Here is a 25,832-nt window from a genome sequence, read left to right as displayed (position 1 = left end):
ATTCAGCCCACAAAGATGAGGTGGATGTAGTGGTGGTGCTCGGTGGGTGGTTGGATTTGGTGATCTTCAAGGTCCTTTCTAACCTTAACAACTCTGTTTCTAAGAAGGGTCTTACAGGTGCTGGAAAGGAGTTGGGTGATAGAAGGCAAAGGGTGAGCTGTGTGTTACCTTTGGAGTGCTAAGGGTGGAGAAGTCTGTGGTGGTAACACCTCAGGACTGGTGTGGGGGCTCCATCAGCAGTCTGGAAACAGGAGTGAAATAAAATGTGCTTTGATTGAATGAAAATGGAATGAAAACCTGGTCCAGGCTTACAAAATCATGAAGGCTCTGAGTCAGAGGAAGGTGTAACTGTTGCTCACCTCATCTCTCTACACAAAAACCAGAAGTTGGCAGTAAAGCTCAGGGGTAGTTAATGGAAAATGGGTGAAGGGAGGTGCTGCTTCCCCAAGCAGGTAACAAGTGCCTGGACCTTGGTGCTGGGGAGGCAGGTGGCTCGTTTGAAAGGCACTAGGCACAATCCTGGCCAGCAGGTCTATAGATGGATTCAAAAAGGACTCACCTGGGATATACCCACTGTCATACCTCATCCCATAGCTGTGGATGCTGGGAATGGACCATGGAGCACCCAGGCTCCCATATTCTCCCTAAGCAGCTTCTTTGGAGAAAAAGAGCAGAAAAACTGGCAGTTACTGATGGTCTTGGGGTGCTGAAATCTTCTGGGGACACTCCAAAGGTCAGGACGAATGTGTCTAGGGCAACAACATCTCCAATCTGTCTTGAGCTCTGCTTGACCATAAAATGTGTCTGTGGCACTGCCAGGCTAAACTGGCTCTACTCAGATCAGGGTCTGCCTCCTGTGGGGACTCTTGTTTCTAGGCTGTAGATTGGATGTCTCTTTAAATGAATGTTCTGGGCTTCAGCAGATTTCACTTGAGATCTGCAAAGGTGTTTTGGAGCCCAAAGCCCCTTGAGAGAGCAGCTTCTCTTCCCAAAGCCAAGTGTGTGCTGGTCCCTGTCACGTAGGTCTTTGCCCCATGCCAGGAGCGGGGCTGGCAGAGCATCCAAGTGCAGCAGTGGGAGGGTGCCAGGGGAATAGGAGGAGATCTGGCCCAGGAGGAAGGATGCTGTTTACACTGGGTTTGTTGCAAGCCAATGATTTGTCACTGGCTTTAATGGTAGAACAAAGCATATTTACTCAGCTTGTTTGGCCGCTGAACAAGTGCTGGATAAGAAACTGTCAGATGGGAATCAATTAGAGACTTCATCTCTGAGTGAACAACCCTGTTTGACATCAGATGCCCTGTGAAACCCAGTAAGGACAATGCTGCTATTTATATGGTTCTTTAATTGTTCCTTCCCTGCTTCCCTGTCATCATCTGTGCTCTAATATTAGAGCTCTGACCCTGTGTGTTGCTCCCAGAGCAAGCACTGACAGCGACCCTTTCACATGGCTCCTGTGAAGAGATCTTTGTGTTCGTGAGGGGGAAGGAGCTGGCCCATCCTGCATCCCTGTCCCCTGCTGGCTGGGGCTGAGGCCGTGATTGCAGAGGGCAGAGCAGCACAGGTGGCAGTGTGTGCCCTGCAGGTGCCAGGGAGATGTGCCTTGTGTGGCAGCTGGGGCCCAGGCTGCCCTGGAGCAGCCAGGGGGTGGTGCCTGGGTGCTGGCTGCTGGTTTGGCTCTGAGTTGTCTGCTTTGTGTTGCATTGTGGCCTTCTGCTCCTGTCCACTTGACTCCCTGGCACACTGAGCAGTGACTCGACTTCCCCCACTTGTGCTGGGAGCTGTCCTGTCACAAGAGCAGAGCAAGTCCCTTCCCGTGTGACGATGGCCTGTGGCATGAGGAGGTGGCAGTGAGTGCAGAAGAGCAGAGGGGGGCAGATTGCTGTTGCAAACCAGCTCCTGCCATCCTGGAGAACCTGTAAGACTCCTGTGTCAGGGGACGGTCGCTGAGTCCTTGTCATCATGACATCTCCTTGCCTACAACTCAGCTCGGGCTGCCCAGGGGAGTGAGTCAGCAGGCAGTGACTCAGTAAGGTCACAGGGATTTACCCCCAGGCAGAGACATTCCTGGCCACACTTATGACATAACTTGACTAAAAGTCTCATCACTAACTGGTGACTCCATACCCTTGCCCAGGGCCTCTGGGCACGCTGCTGCTGGGGAGGCTGCATCCAGCAGGGTTCCAGGAGCTGCAGCTCTCAGAAGGGAAAGCCCATGTGAATCCCTTCCCTGACCTGGGGAAGCGTGGAACTGCAAGCATCATGTGGAAACATGAGGCTGTGGAAGGTTTGCAGTGGGCTTGCCTCTGCCCTGCCTTGGTAGCACTGCATCAAAGAGCATTTCCCCTGAGCATACCCAGTCCTGAGTGGGAAGGTTCTTGTCATGGGTAACAGAAAAGCTTTGCAGGGAGGTAATTACTTTGCTCTTCTTACCTCGGGACTTAATTTTGAGGTTTGCTTGAGGCTGACATCACTTAATCTTATCATATTTTCTTAATCTCCTTTTCCTCCCTTTAATGATGGTGCAAATAAGATTTGCAACTTCTTTTAACTGCTATCTCTCTAGGAATGCTTCAGTGGAGGTGCAAAATGCAGTAGGATCTTCTTAGATCTGTGGGTTGGCCGTAACTGTGGCATTGTCCCCTGCACATGCCTTAGAAATAACTTCTAGGTTTGAAGGGGTTTTGGTCTGCAATCTGACCTCCTCTTGTAGCGGGGTGTGCTGTTAGATTTGGCAGAACTGGGGAGGTCAAAGCCAGCCCTGCCCTCTCTGTGCCTGGTTTGCTGGGCTCTTCCTCCACCCTCTGAGCCCCAGGGAGGTCTCTGTTCCTGGCACACCCTCAGGCTGGGACCAGCCTTGGAGCCAGGCTCGGGCGCTGGTGCAGCTTGGCTTTGCAGCACATGGAGGTGGACTGGGAAGAGAAGAGGAGCAGGTGAGCGTGCTCCAGGAGAGATCCTTCGAGGCTGAAATGAGCTGTGGTGGCAGAGGAAGAACAGCTGGAGCTGCTGGGGCTCAAACCCAGCACAGCTGTCCTGCTTTTCATGGATCCAGTCCCTGCTGTGTATGGCTGGAGCTGATGAGGATCAGTGGATAGGGCACCTGGGAGAGGTAGAGTGACCCTGCTTACCTGGGCAGGTTATGTCACCCCTCTGTGCCCCACCTCCACAGGACAGGAGTCCTGCTCTGCTCTCCCTTGGGGGTGTGATGAGCTGGGCAGGCTGCCTGGGGCTCAGCACGTGGGAAGCCACTTTTACCTTCTTCCCTGAATCCGACCAAGGCTGTCCCTGCACAGACTCACTGAGAGCTGGCCAGGTAATAAAGAACTGGGACTGGAATTGCCCCTCCTGGGTGCATGGCACTGCCTGCACAGAGCTTGATGCCAGGGACAGCAGGGCCAAGGACTGGCTTTTGCCTTCCCTAATATTTTCCAGGGAATGCTGAGCATGTCCTGGCAGTGAGGGGTGGATGTGGAGTGCCTTTGGGTACCACTGTACCAAAGGTGCTTCCTGAGGCAGCCACTCCTCCCCTCCCCGTGGGGAGGGAGTAGGCTGTGCTCTCAGAGGGGACACTGCCGTGGGTGGTGGATGTCCTGTGGGAGCTCTGGCTGTTCTTGTGCTCTTGATTCATCGTGGGGAGCTGGATGAGGAGAGGTGGGTGGGAGAGCAGCTGAGAGGGACGTGGCCTCATTGCATGGAGTGCTCGTGAGGCTTTCCCAGCCCAGATGTGTGTGTGCACCCCAGAGCAGAGCAGTGCCTGTGCCTGGGAGCTTGGGGGTTGGCCCTTTGTCTAGAGAAGGCTCAGGGTGAGGTGCTGGAGGCGGTGGGAGATGCCAGGCTGGCAGGACATGGCCTGAGCACTGCCAGTGCCCAGCCCAGCCTGGGGGGCTCCCTGGCCCTGGCTGCAGGCAGCTGCTGGGAGCCATGGCAGTGCTGAGAGTCTTGGCAAGTTCTTAGTGTTGATTTTGCCTCCAGTGCCAGCATCAGGAAACACACTGAAATGAATTAAGATGCCTAGAGGAAAGCCAGAGTCTCCCCATGGCTCCTGCTGGAGGCACCCCCACCAGAATGCTTAAGAACTGAAGTGTCCTTCTGTGCCTGGGTCAGCTCTGGGCTGTCAGACTGAGGTGGGAGCTGATGAGCATTCTCTGGGCTCCCAGGAGATGTGCATGGAGTAAATCAATGCATACACCTGTAAAGCTGTAACCGTGCAATGTACTGACAGTGCACTGCAGCTTATCTTGCTAGCTCTGTGAGCTGGGTGTCTGAAGAGTTTAGAGCTGTAATGGCTGGGCCCTGTAAGGACAGGGCTGTTCTTTCACACTGCTGCTGCTCAGTTTTGAACAGGGATGTGGCCTGGGTGTGCCTGTGCTGCTGGCACTGCTGCCATCCTGGATGGGATGTGCTGGCAGACAGGGAGCTGGCAGGAGCAGAGTTGTTAACCAGGACATTTAAAGCAGACTGTAACCAAAGAAAAGCCACGTCCCTGTGCCAGCCCCACTGTGCCACAGCTGCTGCTGAGCTTGGCCCTGGTGCTATGCCTGCCATTGCTTCTCAGCTCCTGGGGTTTTGGTGTGCTGTGCCTGGCCAGGCAGAGGTGAGAGCTGCCTGTCGAGAGTCTCTTGTGCAGAGTGGCCTGCCTGCATCTCAGCCCCCTCTGGGTCCTGGGTTCATTCTGCTGCAGCAGGGGATGCTGGAAGCTCAGCACTCAGACATCCTGCTGGCTCTTGCCCACAGATTTTATTGGTGTGACTTGGCTTTCTGGCTCATAGGTGAGCTAACAAGAAACAAAACCATTTTCTCTCTTTTCTTGCTTCTTTCTTGTGGATTTGATTTGGTTTTTATTTGCATGGTGTGAAATGGTGACAGGTCACTAGAGCTGCTATGCAGCCTCACAGAGCCACTGGAAGAGGGAGAGGTTGGGTGGCTGAGGAGAAGGAGACCTCCTGTGCTAGACCCAGCTGTTGGATCAGAAAAATGCTGGCAGAGGCTGGAGGGAGGTTACACTGCTGAGTTCTCCCTCCCTGCTGGAGCTCGTTATCTGAAGCAGGGATGGTGCTGCAGGGCCTGCCACAGGGAGAGGAGGATGATGGTGCCAGCCTGGGCAGGGGGAGGCAGCCCAGCCCCCAGAGTCCCTGCCCGACACATGATGGGTGTAATGACCATTTCTTTGTCCTCTGATACTCATAAATTGGTACATCTGAATCTGTAGAGTTTTGTTGGGATTTTGGGGAGCTGAGTTGTGTTGGGAGAAAGACTCCCCTTCCTCCAGCTGTGCTGAGCTGCAGAAGGATCCTGCAGTGCCCTGGAGGCTGCACCCAGACTCAGATCACTGTCAGTGCTCTACTGGGAGGAAAACCACCCGGGCAAACACAGTGGGTGACTTGGCAGCCAAGAAGTGGATGGTTTGGGAATTAACAGCACTTTTATCAGCAGACTTTGGTGTGTGTATTCCCAGGCTGCTTTATTGCTCAGGGCTGGGCTGCTTTACTGGTCCAGCACTGGTTATTGCAACTCATTACTGTCAGGGGTAATCAGGCCCTGGGGAGGATGTTTGCAATCATGAGCTGCTGTTCTGGAGCTGGGGCCCTGTCAAACCCGTTATCTTTGAATAGATCTGCCCCACGAGGGGTGGAGCCAGGTCCTGTCCCAGCAGAGGACAGGGCTGGGAGCTCTCAGTTGCTCCAGAGGGAACCATGGCAGTCATGGCTCCTGCTGTGTCTTCTGTCCCTCTGAGCTGCCCCTTGCCTTTGGGATGAGTGACTCCTGTCTCCCAGGAGCCCCACTGCTCTTTGCATCTGCCATTCCCCAGGGCCCAGGTGTCCTGAGCAGCCTGGTGACAGCTCCCATGGGAAGCCATTTGAGCACTCAAATCGAGAAAACAAATGTCTTCTCTTTTTTTATCTTTTTGTTTTAATCTGTGGGGTTTTTTTGGAGTTGGCAAATTCAAAGAAACACTAATCAGGGTGTGGGGGAAGAGCTTTGCTGTGAGTAATGAGGCTGGTCCCTGCAGGGTTTTGCTTAGATAAGCAACTTCATCAAATCATGGAAGATACCTGAGGTTTTGGGCTATTAATGCTGGCTTTACTCCTAAAGTGAGTAAAAAAAAAAGGTAATTGTGTGTGTGTGTGTGTGTGTGTGTGTGTGTGTCTCACTACCCTGCAGTTTTGCAGAGCAGCTCCATGGTAAAGGAAGAAGCTGAACAAACAACTGGGAAAGCTGTGAGATGCTTAGATTAGGGCAGCTGCCTGGTGAGGAAGTTTGTGCTTGTGTTTAATCAGTGATATTGCCTGTGTAGGGCTCAGGCTTGGCCTCGTCAGCCTCTGGGCCTGTCAAGAAGAGAGATTTGGAAGCAAAACCAGGGAGAGATGTATATGCCTATCTCAATCCTATTTTTAAAAGATGTATTTTATGTGTTAAAATGGCTTTCCTGGCTTTCCTTGTGCTTTGCTGCTTTATTAAGGGGAGTGATGTGACTTAAACTGAGGCTTCCTGCACTTTGGGCAATGGCCTCCTCTCTGAGCTGAAACAGAGGGAAAATGGTTTGCCCAGTGCAGGTGGGACCCCAGGGCAGGTAATCCTCACCAGCACAAGGGCACGGAGTGACAGGTCAAGGGGGAATGGCTTCCAGCTGTCCAGCTGACACAGAGTGGGGTTGGATTGGACATGGGGAAGAAATTCTTCCCTCTGAGGGTGGGCAGGCCCTGGCACAGGGTGCCCAGAGCAGCTGTGGCTGCCCCTGGATCCCTGGAAGTGTCCAAGGCCAAGCTGGGCATTGGGGATGGAGCAGCCTGGGACAGTGGAAGGTGTCCCTGCCTATGGCAGGGGTGGAATGAGATGCGTTTGAGGTCCCTTCCAACCCAAACCATTCTGGGATTTATGGTCCCCACCATGAGCAGCTGCAGGTTGGAGGGAAGAGAGGACAACTTTCCTTCCCTGCCAGCCCCTGGGACACCCACTGCCTCCTCAGCACTGCTCTGCTCTCAGGGAAAGCTCCCAGACGTTTGGGAAGAGGCCCCACAACTTGTTCCTATCAGAGAAGTCTCTCTGACACAGCAGAAATAAAAACAAAGAGCTCTTCTTCAGTGTTTACTTTTAGTTTTAAAGGACAATAAGCGAGTGGAGGGATCTCGGGCGGAAATGATGGCTCCCAAGTCCAGGCCCCCCCTCTGCCCTCGCCAGGAAGCTCACGCTGCACGTGCGCCCGGCTGGGATGGCTGGAGACAAAGAGTTTCTTGATGCTGTTTTTTCCTCCCCCCTCCAGTTCTCTTGCCCATAGGCAAAGAGGATTTGCTTGCTGACATGCTGGAGTCTTGCAGGGCGCGGGGCTCGGGGTGCTGGGGCAGCACAGCTGTGCCAGGCCGTGTCTGTGAGCAGCCCTGGCTGCAGGGAGAGCTTCCCGGTTCTTCTGTTTCCTTGCATCAGTGAATTCCACTCTGGCTGCGTGGCGCTGCTGGTGAGGACAGGAGGCTGAGGTGGCTCCCACACCCCTCCATCAGGCCAGCCCTCCTTGCTGGACAGAGCTGGCGTGTCCCAGCTGAGCCGCAGCCTGGCGAGGGCTCCCGAAGCAGGATGAGTACGTGGCCCTGTTTGTTTCTCTCGTGGCCCTGTTTGTTTCTCTCGTGGCCCTGTTTGTTTCCTCCTAGCCCTGTTTGTTTCCTCCTAGCCCTGTTTGTTTCCTCCTAGCCCTGTTTCTCTCGCTCCTTTGCTGTGCCCTGGGGGCCGGGGTGTTCCTGGGGCTGTGTGGCAGTGTGGCACGGTGAGGGAGGTTTGTGTGAGGCTCCTTTGTGCTGGCTATGGCCTGGAATCACTGACAGCTCCTGTGATGCCTCTTTTCTTCTTCCACCAAGAAGAGATGCTGTGAAAAGCCAAGCTGAAAACTGAGGAATGTTCTCCGTGCCACTGTGCTGTGACCAGGATCCGGTTGTGTTGATCAGGCAGACAGCCCAGGCCGCTCCTCGGACCATGTGCTCCTCCTTGGGGAGCGGGGCTCTGCCCAGGGACAGACCCGGTGCCTTGTCTGGAGCTCTGTGAGTTATGGTGCTTGCTTTCCATGGGGCTTGGAGTTTTCTCTGTGCCTGTGATGTCTGTTCTGTGTCTGTGGCAGGGGAACCCAATTTGAAGCAAACCCTGGGCAGTGGCAGCCCTGGTGTGGCCATGGGCAGGTGCCCCTTGCAGCAGCTGTGCCCACTTGTGGGGGCCGTGTCCTGCCGTGGTGCTGGGGACAGCTTAGCAGGGCTGTGGGTGGGCCGTGGACAGAGAATTCGTGTTTGTGCTCAAAAGCAGCAAAGGCTCTTTCGTGCAGCCTGCGATTGTCATAGCGTGGCACGGTCCCTGCTCTTCATGGTCTGGTCCCCTTGCACGGCTCCAGCTGGGATCTGCAAAGTCTGGAGCCAGCTCTGAAAGCAAAGGGCTGTCTGCCTTTGCAAGGGGGAGGAGGGCACTGCTGCTGGTTGGGAATGAAATGGAAGAGCTGCTGCTGTTTTGGGGACACAGTGATGCAGCCCGCCCTGCCTGCATCTGCCAGGGTGTGGCTGACAGCTCTCCATCCAAACAGGCTGCTGGGTGCCTGGGATGGCTGCCTTGCTCTACATCAGAGAGACTGTGTCTTGCCTTCAATGAGTTTTCTCCATCCCCTCGAGTTGGCAGGCAGGAGAGTAGCTTGTTGCTGAGTGCCTGCCAATCCTGACAGAGTGAGTGTTTTACATGGACGGAGCAGCAATCCCCTTTCCTGCCGGGCAGCAGCCTGGAGGGCAGGCTGGGGAGGAAAAGGGCTCTGTCCTCCCTGCCTGGCAGAGCTGCAGGGTGGCAGGCAATCTCTGGCACCACCGAGCTCCTTCAAAGGCCTTTTCCTCTGTGGGACGTGGGTTAATTCCTCTTCTTGGATTCTGGCTCATCCCCTGTGCTGGTCCTGTGGGTCTGGTGCTGCCTGCTCTGCTCTTGGAGGGTCTAGCCCACAGCAGAGCAGCAGGCTTCTCAGCACTGTCTGGCTGGTCTCTTGCCCCTCTGTGTAGTATTGAGGAGATGCTGTGTTCTACTGCCCTGTGAGTAGTGTGTCTGTATCCCTTGCTGTGGACAAGTGCAGCTCTGCTCCCTCTCTGAGCTGGGGGAAACTTTATAACTCGCAGCAGTCCTCTGCCAGATCCCCACCTCGAGCTGGCTGTGGCTGTGGCAAGAGTTTCAGGCATTGCTCTTATTCCACGTGGAGCCTGAAAGTTTCTCTGTATTTTGTTTTCATCCTGTATCTTTCCCAGGTGCCTGCTCTTGGAAAGGGTGGGGGAATTTGGCAGCTTGGGCAGCCCATTTGGGGGCTGCAGGGCTGTGCAGTGCATGTGGCATCAGTGCTGTCCCTGCCCAGGACAGGGGGCTCCTGCTGTGGTGGGCTGTGGGGTTCCCCTGGTACCTGGTGTGGTGTGAAGCTTCCCCTTCCTACCACAGGGTGGGTGGGCAGGGATTGAGAGTCCTACCCTGTGCCAGCTCCTGCCAGCTGCTCTGGGTCAGGATGGCTGTGGAGGCTGGCAGGGCTGTGTCTCCCTCCTCCTGTCCAAGCAATGACTGTATCTCACTTCCTCCTCGTTCAGTGCTTAGCTGGTGGCACACACAATAGTTAAGGGCACAAAACTCTTTCAGTGACTATGAATTAAAAGGAAGACCAGACAAACAAACCTAACCCAAGCTCCCAGGAGTTCCTGAATGGTCTGTATTTGCTCTTGGCAAATGGGGCTTTTCTCTCCTTTCTTTTGAAGGAACCTGCTGTAGTTGTTCATTTCCTGGCTCACTTGACTGGGACCATTTCATGCAAAGAAGTCAAAATCATTGATGTAGCCAGGCCAGTGATCATCACTCTGCAAATACTGCAGAAGATTTAGCTTAAAATGCAGTGATTGAGCCCTGTATGAGCTCAACCCTCTTGTGAGAGAAGACAGGTGGGGCTGTTCCTCTAAGGGATCTTGTGTGGGCTGTGGGTTTGTATCTCTGGCTGTCAGTGCTCCTGTCCCAGAGCATGGAATAAATCCTCTTCTGGGGAGCAGCTGCTGCCAGACTGTGGGACCAAACCTGCAGCAAGCATCCTTTTGGTTCTGTGCACATCTGGACAGTTTTACTTCGTCTGATTGAGCAATTTCCCAGGTCCTGTGGCAGCATTGGAAAAGTGGAAGGAGTAACCTAGGTTTTATGGTAGCAGACCTTTGCTGCTCTTTGGCTCTGTCCTGCAGTGACAGCAGCAGGGAACCTTTGCAAGGTGGGTTTGTGCCCAGGCACCATTTCTGCAGAGGGAAAAGCCAGGTGCCTCTCCAAAGTCAGAGGTGTGGATGCTTGTGGCTTCCTGCATGTCCTTTCCTCAACCTCTTGGCCCGTTCTGGACAGCAAACCTATGGCCAGAGGTGCTGAAATTCAATTCAGCCCTGTCTTAGGAAGGTAATGCGTTGCTGTGGTAAAACCTGGTTTTGCATGGATTTGGGAGGAGGGCTGGGAACCACTCCTTCCCACCCTGGGTGCTGTGATTCCCTATCCACAGCTGCCACAGGTGAGTTTTGAAGTGCTCAGCACCCACAGGAATCTGGTCTGTAGCTCTGATGTCAGCTCTTGGCACTGAGCCCTGCCCATGTGAAGGGGTTTGCCCTCAGGTGGGCTCATCTCGGGCTGCTGGTGCCAGGACAGTGCTGGAGAGCACGAACTAAAGCACCGGAATTACACCTAAAACATCAAAAAATGCTGTTTTACTGGGTTAGTCTCAGAGAGGTTGTGGAGTCTTCAGCCTTGGAGATATTTAAAACTCAAGTAGAAGCTGTCCTGAGCAGCTGTAGCTGGCCCTGCTGGGAAGGGTCTGGGCTGAGGATCTCCAGAGGCCCCCGCTACCCTCAGCCCTACCATGGTCTTCATTCCTGAAGCACCAGGTGAGGCTGGTTCCTGTGACTGCCACCATTTGAGGAACATCTCCAGCTGCTTTGGCTCTTCCCTACCTTCCTTCCTTGCCTCAGGGCCTGGGGCTGCTGGTCACTGGCCAGTTCAAAGTGAGTCACAGTGTGTCCTGGCAGCCAGGAGGGACAGCCATGTCTGGGGTGTGCTGGGCCAAGCAGCACTCAGTGAGGGAGGGATTGTCCCTGCCCTGGGGCAGCCTCACCTCCAGTGCTGGGGGCACTTTGGGGCAGCACAATATCAGAAGGGTCTGTGACTGTTAGAGAGTGCCCAAGGAGAGGGATATGGGGATGGGGAAGGGTCTCAAGGGGGAGCCATAGGGGGAGCAGCTGAGGGCACTTGGCCTGTTCAGCTGGAGGAGAGGAGATGGAGCACAGAGCTCACTGGGGCTGCAGCTCCTCCTGAGGGGCAGCAGAGGGGCAGCTCTGATCTCTGCTCTGTGACCAGGGACAGGGAATGGCTGGAGCTGTGCCAGGGCAGGTTTAGGTTGGAGATCAGGAAAGGCTCTTCCCCAGAGGGTGCTGGGCACTGCCCAGGCTCCCCAGGGAATGGGCACGGCCCCGAGGCTGCCAGAGCTCCAGGAATGCTTGGACAAGGACCTCAGGGGTGCACAGTGTGCGACTGTTGGGGTGTCTGTGCAGGGCCAGAAATTGTTTCTTGTGGGTCCCTTCCAATTGAGGATATTCCAAGGCTCTATGATTTTGCTCCTCAGCAGCGCAGGCCCCACGTGTCAAGTCTGTGTGGGGGACTATCACAGAGTGCCTAATTCCCTTTGGAGTTGTCCTCTGCCTCCAGCAAACCTCCCTCCCTGGCTGCAAGAGCAGCACAGGTGGAAGAGCAGAGTCACTGGGGAGAGGAGTGATGGCCAAGCTCCCTTTTGGCTGTGGTCAGGATGCCCTTGATGGCCTGGGCAGTTACACTTCTCCCACTTGCTGCACTCTTTTTGCCTGCATCTTGCCTTTTAAATTTCTGCAATCTGCATCACTTGAGTGTGCAGAAGTTTTCTTCCAGACTTTCTTTGTCAGAAATGTGATGCTTCCCCTGTACTTTGGGAGCCCAAGGATGCCTCAGCTTTTTTTCAGCTTTCCAGGCAACCAGGGAAGAGCATCCCTTGGCTGAGAGATGCTCACCAAGTGAGCGGGGAAAGGAGTTCTGTAATGAGCTGCCTGCCCCTGCCCTGCATTTAGGATGTTACTGGTGGGGTGCTGTGTGGGGACAGGGACCAGGAGGGACAGATGGAGTATTTTCTTTTGCAGGTCAGTTTAAGGTAAATCAGAGAGCTGCTCTGCAGCCTCGACTTTCCAATCTCTAATTTGCCCAAGTGTTTCTTAACATTGGGTAATGAACTGGAAGATTTGTCCAGTGCTTAAGGGCAAACCCCATTTGCAGTGTTGCAATAAAATTTCCTTGACACCTTTTTCCATGTCAGATGCAGTGATTTGATCCATAACTGCTTGGCTGAGGTTGCAGCCTCTGATTGGCAACCAGAAAAATAATTCTGGCTGAAACAGGGGTTTCCAGGCTTCCACCTGTGAATTGTCTGAGAATCACAGAAGAGACCCTAAAGATCACCTCATTCCACCCCCTTGCAATGGGCAGCGACATAATGGCCTGGAGTTTATAGGATTTTTCTGAAGGTAAGTAATTTTTGGGAGATGCTTTCTGCTGCCTTGGCAGCCCCAGCTGGGCCAGGAGTGAGGGAAGCAGTTCACTTGGTTGTTGCATTAATCCAATTTCAGTCCTGGCTGGCTGAGAGCAGAAGCCCTGATTAGCAGGTGTGACTAAGGATGTGATGCAAATATTCCTTTTGCATCAGTGTCCAGCTCTAGTGAAGCAAAATAATGATTTGCACATCATGGTCTCAGTTGTGTTTTTTCCCCCACAAATTTGCTTTGAATGTAAATGCTGGAGCAGCAGCAGTTCCACTGAAGCTAGGCTCAGATTAGTCTGAAATTCAGTGATGCTGAAAGCTGGCAGCCGCCTTTTTCTGTCTGTCAGAGGGTGAATGTGCAACAGGCACTGAGTGACAGGCATGTCAGGGCCTGGGGGCTAAAAGCACAGGTGTCATGAGCTGAAACAGAGGAAAATGGAGCAGTTGTGCACAAAAAGCACTGAGAGGCCTCTTTTTAGTGGGTGAGTTTTTCCTCTATTATCCCTAATGGACAAAAACCTGATGCTGAAGGTTTCTGTCCTGACAGCTTTTGGCACTTCCCTGTACTCCCTGGTATTTGCTGACAAAATCCCAGTGAGCATCCCCTCAGGGGAGCCTGCACTATGCCATGAGAGGGGCTGTGGCTCCCACTGGCCAAGGCTGCCCTTGCATCAGCTGTTCCCCTGGGACAGCAGTGTCTGCTGGTGGTCTCACCCCATTTAACCCTTGTCCTTCCCAGCTCCGTGCTCTCTGAAGGGCAGGCTGGCCCAGGACAGCCTGGGTACATTAGTGCTGGGCTTTTTCTCCCTAGAGCGTGACTGATCCTCACCAGCTCCCACTCCTGGGAGAGGGTTTCTCTTTCCCCAGCAGTTTGTCTTTGTGCCTTGGCTTCTGAACAGGGCACATCACTGCACCTGACACCCCAGGCTGCAGGCTAATGAGCACGGGGCCATGTAATTAATAAATGACCATCAGCATGGCAGTGAGTGAATGCACTGGGCACTCTTGCCGAGCGGTGCATGTCTGCTGGGGTCAGGAGGAAGCATGAACAAATTTTGGCTGCTGGTGTCAAACAACAGAAGGGAGAAAGGATATATGAATGTAGAAGCCCATAGTTCCTATTCATAGTTCCACATCTGCTTTTGCCTGCTGAATAAGAAATTAATGTAATCCATTAGCTAATGCAATCTCTCTTCAGTCCAGTGATTGATAATCACCCCAAAAGAGGGCAGCACGTCCTGCTTTAATGTCAAAGCAAGAAAGGGAGGTTTGTCTCCTCACAGAGAGAAACTCAGGCTCATGGCTGCTGGGATCATAGAATCTGAAATGGTTTGGGTTGGAAAGGACATTAAAGTTCATCTCATTCCACCCCCTGCCATGGGCAGTGACACCTTCCACTATCTCAGGCTGCTCCAAGCCCTGTCCAGCCTGGACACAACCAGGATCCACAGCCCTGCTGGGCTCCCTGCAGCCCCGCCAAAAAGTGCCTTGGACACTTCCAGGGATCCAGGGGCAGCCGCAGCTTCTCTGGGCACCCTGTGCCAGGGCCTGCCCACCCTCACAGGGAAGAGTTTCTTCCCAGTACCCAATCTAAACCTTCCATCCTTCATGTTAAATCCATTAAGTTCTAAACTGAGCTCATTGCTCAGGCCTGAGAGAGGGGGTGAGCTGAAGCTGCTGGGTGGGACAGTGCTGGAGCAGAGGTCCCTGGGGTTCCTGTCCCTGTGTGGGTGGGAAGCTTAGCTGTGCTGGGCATGGGGCTGCTCTCAGGTGAGCGCAGGACTCAGGAGTCACTCAGCTGTCACGGAGTGCTGCCAGTGTGTGGGGATCACCCAGGTCACTGCTGGGCAGCCTCTCTGTGTCCCTTGCAGGGGCACAGGCTGGCTGGGAGGCAGAGCATGGGTGGCTGTGTGCTGGCACATGAACTCTGGGCTGCCCAGAGCCCAGGAGCAGCTGCTGTGACAGTCCCTGGGGTGAGGGGTGGGATGGACCCTGCAAAGGGCCAGTCAGGCCACATTGCCTGAGCGGCGAGAGCCAGGTACTGTCACATCTGACAGTCTGACTGCAGCAGTGGTTGAACACATCTGTTTCATCTCCATCCATGACGTCGCTTTCCAGAGCGGAGAAAACAGTTTTCCTGATCCCCTTTATATCTGGTGTTGTTTTTTGCATTAAGTTGCGGGGAGAATTTGCCTTTTCAGGGAGGATCCCTCTGGAATCATGTGCTGGCTGAGCTGTCCTGGCTGTTCGGCAGCCATCAGTGACCGCTGCTACATGTTCCCACCTGTGAGATCCATGCTGAGATCGCGTTAGAGTGACCCCCGGGGTGTGGGGGTGAAGGCAGTGTGCTGTTGTGTGACCTGGGCAGCAGTGAGGACAGGCTGCTGGCTCGCTGCAGGCAGCAGAGCTGCTCTCATCCCAGAGCTGGGAAATGAAGGAAGTGGGATAAAACCTGTTATCCTTGGGGATTTGTTTTTCTGCATATGGAAATCATTGCTGGCAGGGATGTGAAGTGTAAGTGTTGGGGAGGGACAGGATGGGCCAGGTCCAAGGGCAGGAGCAGAGGCCCTGCTTTTCTTGGGTCCCCTGAAGGAACTCTTTGGCTCTCTGCCAGACTGGGGGCAAAAGAAAAACAGGAATGATAAAGGGATTTAAGCTGAGATGTGTCAAACCATACAAGAGGAGGGGATACAAGAGAGCTGGAGAGGGAGTTGGGACAAGGGCCTGGAGTGATGGAACAAAGGGAATGGCTTCCCACTGCCAGGGGGCAGGGTTAGATGGGATATTGGGAAGAAATTCTGGGCTGTGAGGGTGGTGAGACCCTGACACAGGTTACCCAGAGAAGCTGTGGCTGCCCCTGGATCCCTGGAAGTGTCCAAGGCCAGGCTGGACAGGGCTTGGAGCAGCCTGGGGCAGGGGAAGGTATCCCTGCCCATGGCAGGGGTGGAACGAGATGAGCTTTAAGGTCTCTCCCAACTCAAACCCAAACCATTTTGTGATTGTATGACACCTCTTGGTCTTCTGTTGCTATGAGAGTGCTCTCATGGCCCCTCTGTGCTCCAGGCCCTTGCACGAGGGGGTACCAGTGATGGGCCCTGAAATAAACGGGGGCAGGAGATATTCCTCCTTTTTAATGCCTTTATTAAAGTGATCAGCTTAAAATGGGAAGGGGGGGGGGGGGGGGGTAAGGCAGGTCTGCGGAGCTCTGCCACCGCTCCCAGCAGTGACTCGGAAGAGGAGGATTTTCAACTCTGTCCCCTAGCAGGCAGAGCTGGGAGTCCCATCCTTGCAAGGGCAGTGGGGGTGTATTCAAGGTTCCAGTTCGGGTTGTCAGTCCAGGGGGTCCTGGCTCCGACTGGCATCGTTAAGTTGGGGTGAGGAGTGACCAAGGTTCTCAGTGTCTCTGCCGGCTTTGGACCTCGGCCCTGCTGTCCAGACACCACCAGGACCTCTGAATTCTGCTTTGGCTCGTCTCTTTTGGGGTATTTTCCAGGATTTGGTGAAGGTCCCGTCCCAATGCAGTCTGGGTTTTGAGATAAATTTGCATGTCTCCTGAGATGCAAATATCCCCCTCTCCCCACTGTCCGAGGCGGGGTTGTCATCCTCCTGGCAGCAGGCTAGGGTGGTTCTGAAAACCAAAAATTCTCCACAATAGAGAGGTAAACGGCGATACTTAAGGATACTCAACAGGTGATTACATTTCACTAACAAAGAACTCTTGGCCAGCGATCGATTCCCAGCTCAACTCAAAACTCTGCAGCCCCTCCTCTTAAAAAAAAAAAAAAAAAAAAACAGGTAACTTTTTTTTGTTCATAACAGGCCCCCTACCTGGTCTCGTGAGTGGGGCAGCAGGAGAAGGGCGGTGTTGGACACTTCTGCTGCTGTCTGCACGTGGGTTACCATCTCCAAGTGAAAAGCAGCCAAGGCACTGCTCCAGTGGTGGAACTCTCCCCCATCTTCTCCCCAAAGCTAACTTTGCCTTTGCAGACACAAAGGCGGGTCTGTGTCCCTGCCTTGGCAGGCTCGCCCTAGCCCAGCGATGGCTTTGTGTGCCCCGGGCTCCCGGAGCTGCAGATGGGCTGCTGTGAGTGGCTGTCAATGTGGCATTGTGCGTGGCCACCCCGCCTCCCTCGGGGGGACGGGCAGGGGGTGCTGGCCGTGCCCTCTTGCTGCTGCTCTGGGTCCCCGGCACCCCCGAGAGCTAGGCACTGCCTGGGGGCACAGAGTTGCTGGGCTGACCCCCCCTGTCCCCCAGGGTCCCCTTGCTCCTGCAGGGCCCTGTCCTCTGGCTGCCCACCCCCTCGGAGCTGGGAGGAGAGCACGTGCTCCTGCCTCAGATGGCATTGCACCAAGCTCAGCCTCTGCCATCCGCACTGCTGCCGTGTGCCTGAGAGAAGGGGACGTAGGATATCCCCATTCCAGCAAGGTTTCAGTGCTCCTGCCACAGACAGAGGGATGGTGCCCCTTGCAGAGTGTCTACCCCACCAGGTGTAGGGACCAACCCCCTGCCTTGTTGCTCCCTGACTCCCTGCCATGTGTTCTCCCTTTGTCCATGTCTGTCTCAGGCTGCAGAAAGAGAAGATGGAAAAACCGACCTGTGAATAGTGCAGGGACAAGCTGGGGAAGCTGGAGCTGGGACAGGGGCTTGGTGGATGTGGATTCACACAGGGCCTTGGGGGATGTGTGCTGTAGGTTCCCCAAGTGCAAGGAGGGACTGCAGCGTCCTCCAGGTTAACTGGAAGGAAGAGACAAGCAGGTGTGTGGTCAGGGAAAGCTTGGGAGGAGCTGCCTGTGGACAACATGGTCTTTGTCACTGCTGTGAGAAGAGGTGGCACAAAGCAGAGCGTGGCAGGTGAGCACAGCATGGGCTGCATCTGTTGTCTGGTTCCTGCCACCCTCTCTCTTTGGGTCTGCCTGTGAACACCTCCTCGGGTGCCTAGAGGTTGTAGGAGTGGGATCAGGGTTGTTTAATGCCTGAGCAAAGGCGAGAGCAGGTTTCTATGGGTTCCTCTGCCCCAGGCTCCTGGCAGGAGTCCAATCCCTCTGTGTTTCCTTGCTGCATCATGTCTGCATGGGGATGGTCGGGGAGGTCTGGCAGCCGTCACTAGAGCCCTCTGCCCCCTCTTCCATGCCCTCACAGTGGAGTTGCAGGGTGAGCTCTTTCCTTGAGAACTGGGAAACTGCAAGCACTGCCCCTGTCTGATCCCCCATGCAGCCCCCCTGCTTTCTGAGTGAAGGTGGGAGGAGAGGAGGGAGTAGCAGGAGACGGGAGCTGTTGCAGGGTGGGTCCCCAGGTGGGAAGTGATTTATGTCCCCATGGTGTGTGGGCTAGGCACTGCTGCTCCTATGGCCCTGGCCCTTGTGGGACTGCCATGCACTGCTGGAACACCTCATCTGTGCTCAAACCTCTACCCTGTCTTGGCCCCACTGCCTTCTTCCACCCCACCTCTGTGCGCTCTCTTCACTTGGCACCAGACTCTCTTGGGTGGCCAAATATCTGTATCTATCTTATGGAACTTCCATCTTCTTGAAGAATTACTTCTTCATTTTCACAAGGGTTGTCTCCCGAGGAGGACAGACCTTGTGCTTTTGGAGCATTGGGTACAGCTCCTGCTGAAGGAGCATCTGACCCCGGTGCCCTGTGGGAGTTGCTACTGTCGCTTGTGCCCGGTCACCTGCCTGCTCTCTGTGCTGCTGGGCACGGAGATGGATGCTACCACATGGGTGGGCTGAGAGAGGCTTCACAGAGGCTGCTCTTCCTCTGGTGCTATGAAATCTGGTGCTCCTGGGGCTTCTGCTGTGAGCTCCGTGCCTGGGTTACAGCTCTGGGGAGAGGGAAAACGGCTCTGCAGAAGATGGTGAAGACATCAAAGGCATTGAAGCGGGAGGGACGGGAGGGACGTAACAAATACAGTTGTCATGGGGTGCTTCCCTCTCAGCTCTGGGAGTGAGCTGTTTGAGATGGAGAGAGATGCTGTGCACAGAAATGTGCTTTAGTGGTGTCAGAGGCAGCTGAGGTGTCAGAGATGTCAGGATGACAAGGTGTGATTCCCATCTAAGCTCTTGCTACGAGGTGCTGGCTCTGGCAGGGAGAGGCAGAGCAGGGTGCTAATCCCTTGGGAATGAGGAGGAGGCAGGGCACTAAGGCTCTTTTTCCTTTTTTTTTCCTCCCCAGTGCTTGTAGTTCTGACCTAGAAATTCCTTACTATGTTTGCCGAGCTGACTTAGTTAAAGACTTGACTAATTTCTAGAGGATTAATTATTCAGAGAGTGTGGGGAGGGAGGGCAATGTCTACTCCTAGCACTGTAGGCCAACCTGCTCAGGGTTCCTGGCCTGGGGACAAGAGACAAGTGCTGGTCTGTCCCCAGGTGTCCCAAGGGCACATCTGCTGTGCAGGTGCCTGTTGGGGAGCACATCAAGATGTAGTGGTGTCTTGCTCTGGTCCTTCTATTTGTTTTCACTCTGTTTAAGCAGAAAACTTAATTCTGGTCTTCGGTGACACAATTTCAGTTTGTGCTGCTGTTCCTCCTCCCTGGAGGTCCCTGTGACTGATGTCCCCAAGGCCCTGTCTCAGCCTCCCAGTTTGGGGTGGGCACCTCCACCTTGACCGGGGCTTTCACAGTGGGCCTTGGCCACAAGGATCTCTGGAGTCCCCTGGGGAGGGGCTGCCAGCAGCAGATCTGCAGAGATCTGGTGGTAGTGCTGGGATTTGGAGGATCCTTGTGCCCTGCCTCTGTGGGTGGGGTGGTGCTGGTTCTCTCTGCAACTTGCTTCCCAGTCTATCCAGAGGCACTTTGGAGGGAGCATGCAACATACTGCTGAAGTGTGGGTAGTACTTGTTCCTTTAAAGCCACCTTGTTGTGCTCAGGATCATTCCTCAGATGTGCAGTGACAGCAACTGTTTTTCAGGTTGCAAATAGCTCCATGCCCTGGAGAGTGTATGGAGGAATGTATTCCCTTGATCTCCACAGGCTCTTGATGTGCTGATGAAAGCGGGTTCCCTGTTTACCAGCAAAGTAATGGCAGGTTGGCAGTTTTGCTCCTTTCTGTGCTTTTTCCATGGTGTTTTGGGAGGAAGCAGTGTGAAGAGGCTGTCAGCAGCCCTTGGACCTGTCTGCAGTGCTGGGGGTGACTCAGGGGCTTGGTCCTTCACTGCAGTTGTGGGAAAGTGGGGGAGAGACCCAGAGCCCTGCCAAAAAGTGCCTGGAGAGAACACGAGCTCCTCGGGAGAACTTCTGCCGGGAGTGATTGTGTTGCTGTCTGTTCCTCAGCACAGGGACTTTGGCAGGAGGCTGAGTTTGTCCTGGACACCATTGTACAGGCACAGCTGTCACAGCTGGAGGAGCCCGGGCCACCCAGGGTTCTGCAAACCCCCTTTTCAGAAGGCAGTACCCAAAACGTCTGTTTCCCTGACCTGTATGAACAGGCAGCCTTGCTTGTAGTGACTGCAGTGCTTTTTGTTTGTGTTTTGGCAGAATGATTGCAATAAACAGTGAATGATTTATTAATAACCTGCAAATAGCTGCTCAGCAGCTGAGCAGGGGGCTGTGTTTGCACCCTCTCCTTGGCTGCAGGGGGCTGCCAAAAGCACCAGTGTTCAAAGCTGACTCGTTCAGCTGACAAACAGGGGTGTGCCACTGCTGGGGCTGCTCCTGGGGCTGCAGTCACTGGGTGCTGAGGCTCTCCCCAAACCCAGCTGCTTTCACGGGGCAGCACTGTATCTTTGGGGAGCGTTGCTCTGCTGGATCCATGCTGGTGCTGGTAGCAGAAGAATGTGGAGGTGAGGAGGTGAGGAGTGCTCTGCCTGCAGAAGCCACAGGAGCTTTGTGAGTGCTGGGGGACATAGGTGAGGAGCTGCTGTCACCCGAAAGGGCCAGCCCAGGGCAGTGCCCTGCAGCCTGCCCATGCCTCCCACACTGATGGCAGGAGTTGGCATTTCACACCAAGTCATCATCTCAGGCAGTCTGCAGGCCTCTCTTTTCCAGTTTTTCCAACCTCTCTCCCCACAATGGAGTTTGAAAATCTGTGAGCATCCTTGCTTGGTTCAGAGCAACTGAATTTTAGCTGTTATTTCCTTCTGTAAGTCCACCTTCAGCTGGGTCCTGCAGGAGCTTTCACACAAGCTCCTGAACCGTGAGGGGTTTAAAGGGAATGGGGAAGGGTTGTGGGAAGACATGAATGGCTCAGTTTCACCCTGCTGTGGGAAGCTGGGAGGATCTGGAGGGTGAGGACAGTGGTGGGGAACGAGTGAAGGAGAGGCTGTGTTTATGGAACAGAGCCCAGCCCTGTGGCATGGGGAACAACACCACAGGGTGGTGCTTGGCTGCATGGGATGTTTCCAGAGCCAGGCTGGGACTGTGGAATGGCCTTTCCAAGGAGCAAAGCACTATACAACTGTGAAGGTGGTGGGGGCAGTTGCTTCAAGCTCCCATCTCCAGGTGCGTGCAGCCCATGGGAAGCAAACTGCACCAAAGATCCACTGGAAAGGGAATGTTATCCACGAGTGTAACCTTCCCCCAGGTGTCGTGTGCTTGTGAAAGCACCTGGATCTCTGCAGTGGAGCATGGCACAGCATTCAAGCCAACAGGTTTCCTTTGGCAGCTGTAAGCCCAGAGCAGGAAAGAGTGTGAGATGTGCAGATGGCTGGACCTGGAAACTCACACTCAGGACCTGGAAATCCTCTCTGCATCTGTGAGCGAGCCCAGGGTGCCAGCTCTGGTTCCCTGGGAAAATTATCTGCAGGTGCCTTGCGCTGGGGGGATGGCTTTGCTCTGCAGAAAAAGCTTTCTGGATGCCAGTGGCATCTCTGCTGTGTGAACTCTTCCCCTGCATCTGCTTCCCCTGGACAAGTCCAATGTTTTACTGCTCAGGTTCTGTTGTGAAAGTGAGGGGGTGTTGCAGTCCAGTTTGCTGCAGTCTGTACTGCTTAGGAAGTGGCACTTGCTGCACCCTCGATAATGCTGTATTAAACTGGGTTATCTCCCCAAAGCCATGAGATTCTTTAGCATGTGATGTTCCTGGTGCTGTGACAGCCTGTGCTCCTCTGGTCCCATCAGTCCTGGGTGAAGGACCCAGGGTTAATTCCTGCTTGCTGTCAGAATCAGCAAGTGCTTTGGATCCCAAAGTGCCACGGTCTGGAGGGGGATGGCTGTGTCAGTCGCTCTTCTATGGGAAGGAAGACCCTGGGAGGTGTTGAAGCTCCCTGCTGCTCCTGGCCTGGGGCTGTTTGTCCTGTTCCTCCTGCAGCCTTGGGAGCCCCTGGATTCCAGTGGGAAGCAGTGAGCATTCCTTTGCCTCTTCCCTTGGAGTCGAGGTCTGCCTCACTCTCCGCAGGCAGGCACGGCTGTGTCTGCGCATTCGTTTTACTGCTGATGGAGCTGCTGCTTTACCCATTGGTTCCTGCATCCAGAAAGGGCTCACGAGAGCAACTGCAGCTTTTCCTCTGCTCCACAGGGCTGCTCGGGTGCCCAGCTGGCTGCAATATTTGCTGGATTTCAGCAGATGAAAGCCGTGTCTTTCTTAATAGCCTGTGTAATTTTTTCCAAAGGGACCCGTTGCATTTAAATCTTTAATCCAGCCAGCTGCTAAGGGAGAAGAGTCAGTCTCCCTGCCTTTGCTGTGGAGCTCTTGCACTGCCCTCATGCTACCCGAGAGGCTTTTCCCTTCAGAGTAGCTGGAGATGATGCAGCTGGAGCCTTTGGGGTGCAAAGGGCCTTGTTGCTCCTCTGCTTTCTCCCTGTCCTTTGCTGTAATACCACATCACTGTGTGCCAGGGAAGCAGGATCCTCTCTGTGTTGTGTGTACTTGGGTCACATCAGCTGGAACAATGTGAGATAAACTGCATAGGATTTGGGATGTGCTGTTGCAGGGCTGCTACCAAAAACCCTGATCCAGCAGGTTGCTTCTGCTTGTGATTTCTTTTATTTCTGTGCTCAAAAATCCTTGCTTGTCCCAATTTCTTAAGAGTTTCAGGGTTGCTGACTGTCATTTTTTGGCAGCTTTTTTAATGAAATGCCTTTTGGAAATGAGGTGACATTTTGCTGAGCCTGTGCTGCCTGCCCTGCTCCTGGGCAGGGGAGTGGGAGGCCTCTGCTAACCCAGCTCACACTGTCCCATCCTACTTGTGCTGATTTGACTTTTATGTTGCATTTGCAGCATGCTCTGACCTTTTCTTCCTTCCTGTCCCCTGCTTTCTGCCCTCACAGCATTCTCTGTGAGGCAGGAGTAATTTGGGAGGAAAGCCTCATTAATTTTTTGTGCACAACCACGGGTGCAGCTGTTGACTGTGCTGGCAGTTGCCTTTGATAGACATTTACAGAGACAGTGACCCGTGAAAGAGTAAATCAAAGACTCAAAGCTGGTGCCTGGGAGGCACCTTAATCTGATGTGTTCCTCTGCAAATAGTGGGCAGGTAACAAAGACACATCTGCAAATCAGGCAGAGTTCAGCAGGGAATGCAGCTTCCCAAAGAAAAGGAGCCTGAGGATGGCTGGGACATCTTCAGCCTTATCAGAGAATCGTGGAATGACCCGAGTGGGAAAGAACTCATCAGGATCATGGAGTCCAACTCCTGGCCCTGCACAGGCACCCTGACAATCCCACTTCGTGCATACCTGAGCTCTGGCAGCCTTGGGGCTGTGACTGTTCCCTAGGGAGCCTAGATATCACTGGTCACCAGAGCTGTGAGGCTGGAGGGAGGGTTATTGAGCTCGGATTGCCCAGCTTGGCTCCTGCAGCTGTAGTTCTGCATGAGGCTTTTCTGTGGATTAGAAAGATGCTTTGCATCTTTATTTATTTATTTTTAGTTTTCATGTTATCTATTTTTATTTGCATCTTGGTGCACCTCTCTGTGACCCCATGGGTGGGTTCATGGGATGCCAGGACCTAATCTGGGGCCAGAGGAGTCCTGGCTCTTATCCTGCTCCAGGGCTGGACTCACTGCCTATGTCTGGAGGCAATTCGGGTGGATTTCAGCCATGACCAACCTCCCAGGCAGTGGCACCCAGTGTGGCAGATGTGCCCCATGGGTGACACCTGGCTCAGGCACTGCCACTCCTGTGCTCTGGGCTGAGTGTCTGTAGCAGGAAAGCTGCTTCAAGTGCCAGAGCTGCCCTATTATTACTTCATCTTATTCCTGAGCCCCGTGGGGCTGCTTGTGCTGTTCCAAGAGCATTCATCCATGAGCGTTCACAAGTCTGGCTGCTCTGCTGGCAGCTCCCATCTCTGCCTGGCTGAGACAGCACCAGCCTGCCAGCAGTGACAGTGTGGCCTGTCTGATTTCCTCTGGTACTTCCCACCTCCACTGCTTGTTTGCAATTTTTCTTGCTCCATGCATGAAATGCAGAGTGACCTTTTAAAACATGTTCTCCTGGACGTGGGTGAGGATTTGTCCATAAGGCACCTGTGCCCTGCCTGCTCTGCATCCCTGGGGGTGGCACAAGGATGCCAAGCTGTTTGTGCTGGGGAGGATGTGGGTCACGTTGTCCTGGTGACTGTCCCTCCTGCAGGAAAAGAGGCTGCTTCCCTGGTGCATTACTGCTGCTTTAATCTGCTGGTGCAGGGCTGGGGAGGCTGGTCCTGCCCAGCAGCATTCCTGCGTGGTCACTCCGTGGCTCTGAGCATCACCCTGACACCGTCCAGGCAGGCAGGGACACCTTCCCAGCTCTGCTCGGAGCACCAAGCAGAAAATCATCCCCTGACCTCTTTAGGTCCCACCCATTTGTGGCCAAATCTCTGGCCAGCAGGGAAGCTGAGGGCATGGATTGCCATGTGCCACTGCAGTGCCTGGTCCTGCCGTAGCCCCCACAGCGAGGGGGCCTGGGGTTCACTGCACAGGGAGGGAGAGCTGAGCTTTGGTGGAAAATGACACAGCTGAGTTGGAGCCATGGCCCAGCTGGGCAGAGCCTGAGGATATTGGAGAGAAAAAGTCCCAGACTGTTTTTGGCAGCCTGAATGCTGCAGGGCAGCATGGGGTGGCCTTGCCCATCAGTGGGGGCTGGTGGCCCTCACTCTGTGGCCCTCCTCTGTCCCTGCTCTGCAGCAGCTGATGTGAAGGAGCCCCAGGGGTTTGCTGAACATCCCAAAACTGCTGCTTCCTGTGGGAATGCTGTGGTGGGACCCATGGAGATGAGGCATGTGAGGCTGCACCAGGGAAACCCATCAGCTTCTGCATTTGAACTGTGGCTGCCTGTGTTCAGCATTTGCTTTTTATGTCTTGCCAGAGGGCTGCTGTGGGCAGATCCAGGTGATCTGGAGCAACTATGAAGAGAATGGTGAGGGCTCATGATTATGGTGAGGTTCTGACTTCTTTTTCTAGAATTTCTTTTGAGGCTTTTGGGAGTGAGGAGTTTTCCCTGCATGTCCCAGACCCCATCTAGCACTTGTGGATGTGATCTGGGGGCTCCTTCCACTGGAAGTGAAGGTTAAAGTGGATTTGGGGGTCAGACAGTGGATGAGAACGTGGTGTGACAAAAGGGCAGAGAGCTGCTGCCAGGAAGTTAGGGACCAAAGCAGTGACATCCAGCACTGGACAACTTGGGCTAAGATGCAATCTTCCTTTTTTCCTTCCTTTTTCTTGTTTTCCCCCTTTTTCTGTTGAGGTGTTACAGCTGGGGAAACATCTCCTGTGCCCTCAAGCCAGCCTGGCACCAGGTGGGGAGCTGTTGGCACCTGGGATAACCACGCAGGAAAGTGGAATCTCAGGATGGTTTGGGTTGGAGGGATATTAAAGCTCATCCCATTCCAGGGTTCCAAGGTGACTCCAAGCCCCGTCCAACCTGGCCTTGGGCACTGCCAGGGATCCAGAGGCAGCCCCAGCTGCTCTGGGCACCTGTGCCAGGGCCTGTCCACCCTGCCAGGGCACAATTCCTAATTCCCAATATCCCATCCAGCCCTTCCCTCTGGCAGTGGGAGCCATTCCCTGTGTCCTGTCCCTCCATGCCTTGTCCCCAGTCCCTCTCCAGCTCTCCTGGAGCCCCTTTAGGCCCTGGCAGGGGCTCTGAGGTGTCCCTGGAGCCTTTTCCAGGTGAGCACCCCCAGCTCTGCCAGCCTGGCTCCAGAGCAGAGGGGCTCCGGCCTGGAAGAAGCCCCGAGCCCTTCCAGAGCCCTGCCAGGGAGGTAGGGCAGCGCCCGAGTTTTGCCGAGGGCTGTGGGAGAGGACAGGTCCGATGGCCGTGTGGGATTGCACAACGCCGAGCTGCAGCGCTGAGCTCCGTCCCCGCGGCCATTTGCAGGGCCCTGGCCCCAGGCCTGGCCTCTGCCCCTCAG

At 54.4% G+C, this 25,832-nt stretch overlaps 1 protein-coding gene across 6 annotated transcripts in view; it reads left to right on the top strand.

Moving 5' to 3' along the window:
* The window catches only part of LOC132335131 (ankyrin repeat and fibronectin type-III domain-containing protein 1-like), a 260,717-nt gene that overhangs the window by 17,885 nt on the left and 217,000 nt on the right, over nt 1–25,832 (top strand). The window contains exons 1-2 of one of the 6 annotated variants that reach the window (XM_059861327.1): nt 7,279–7,573; nt 7,848–8,027. The exons of 2 other annotated variants lie outside the window; for them this stretch is intronic. In XM_059861327.1, the coding sequence (XP_059717310.1) occupies nt 7,885–8,027 (143 nt within the window). In that variant the 5' untranslated portion in view covers nt 7,279–7,573; nt 7,848–7,884. Of the gene's footprint in view, nt 1–7,278; nt 7,574–7,847; nt 8,028–25,832 lie in introns of those variants that run through there. 3 more of the 6 variants (XM_059861325.1, XM_059861324.1, XM_059861331.1) reach the window with 3 other exon arrangements.

Source organism: Haemorhous mexicanus, chromosome 17, assembly GCF_027477595.1.
Source record: "Haemorhous mexicanus isolate bHaeMex1 chromosome 17, bHaeMex1.pri, whole genome shotgun sequence".
NCBI lineage: Eukaryota > Metazoa > Chordata > Aves > Passeriformes > Fringillidae > Haemorhous > Haemorhous mexicanus.
This window is presented reverse-complemented; position numbering and strand designations above follow the sequence as displayed.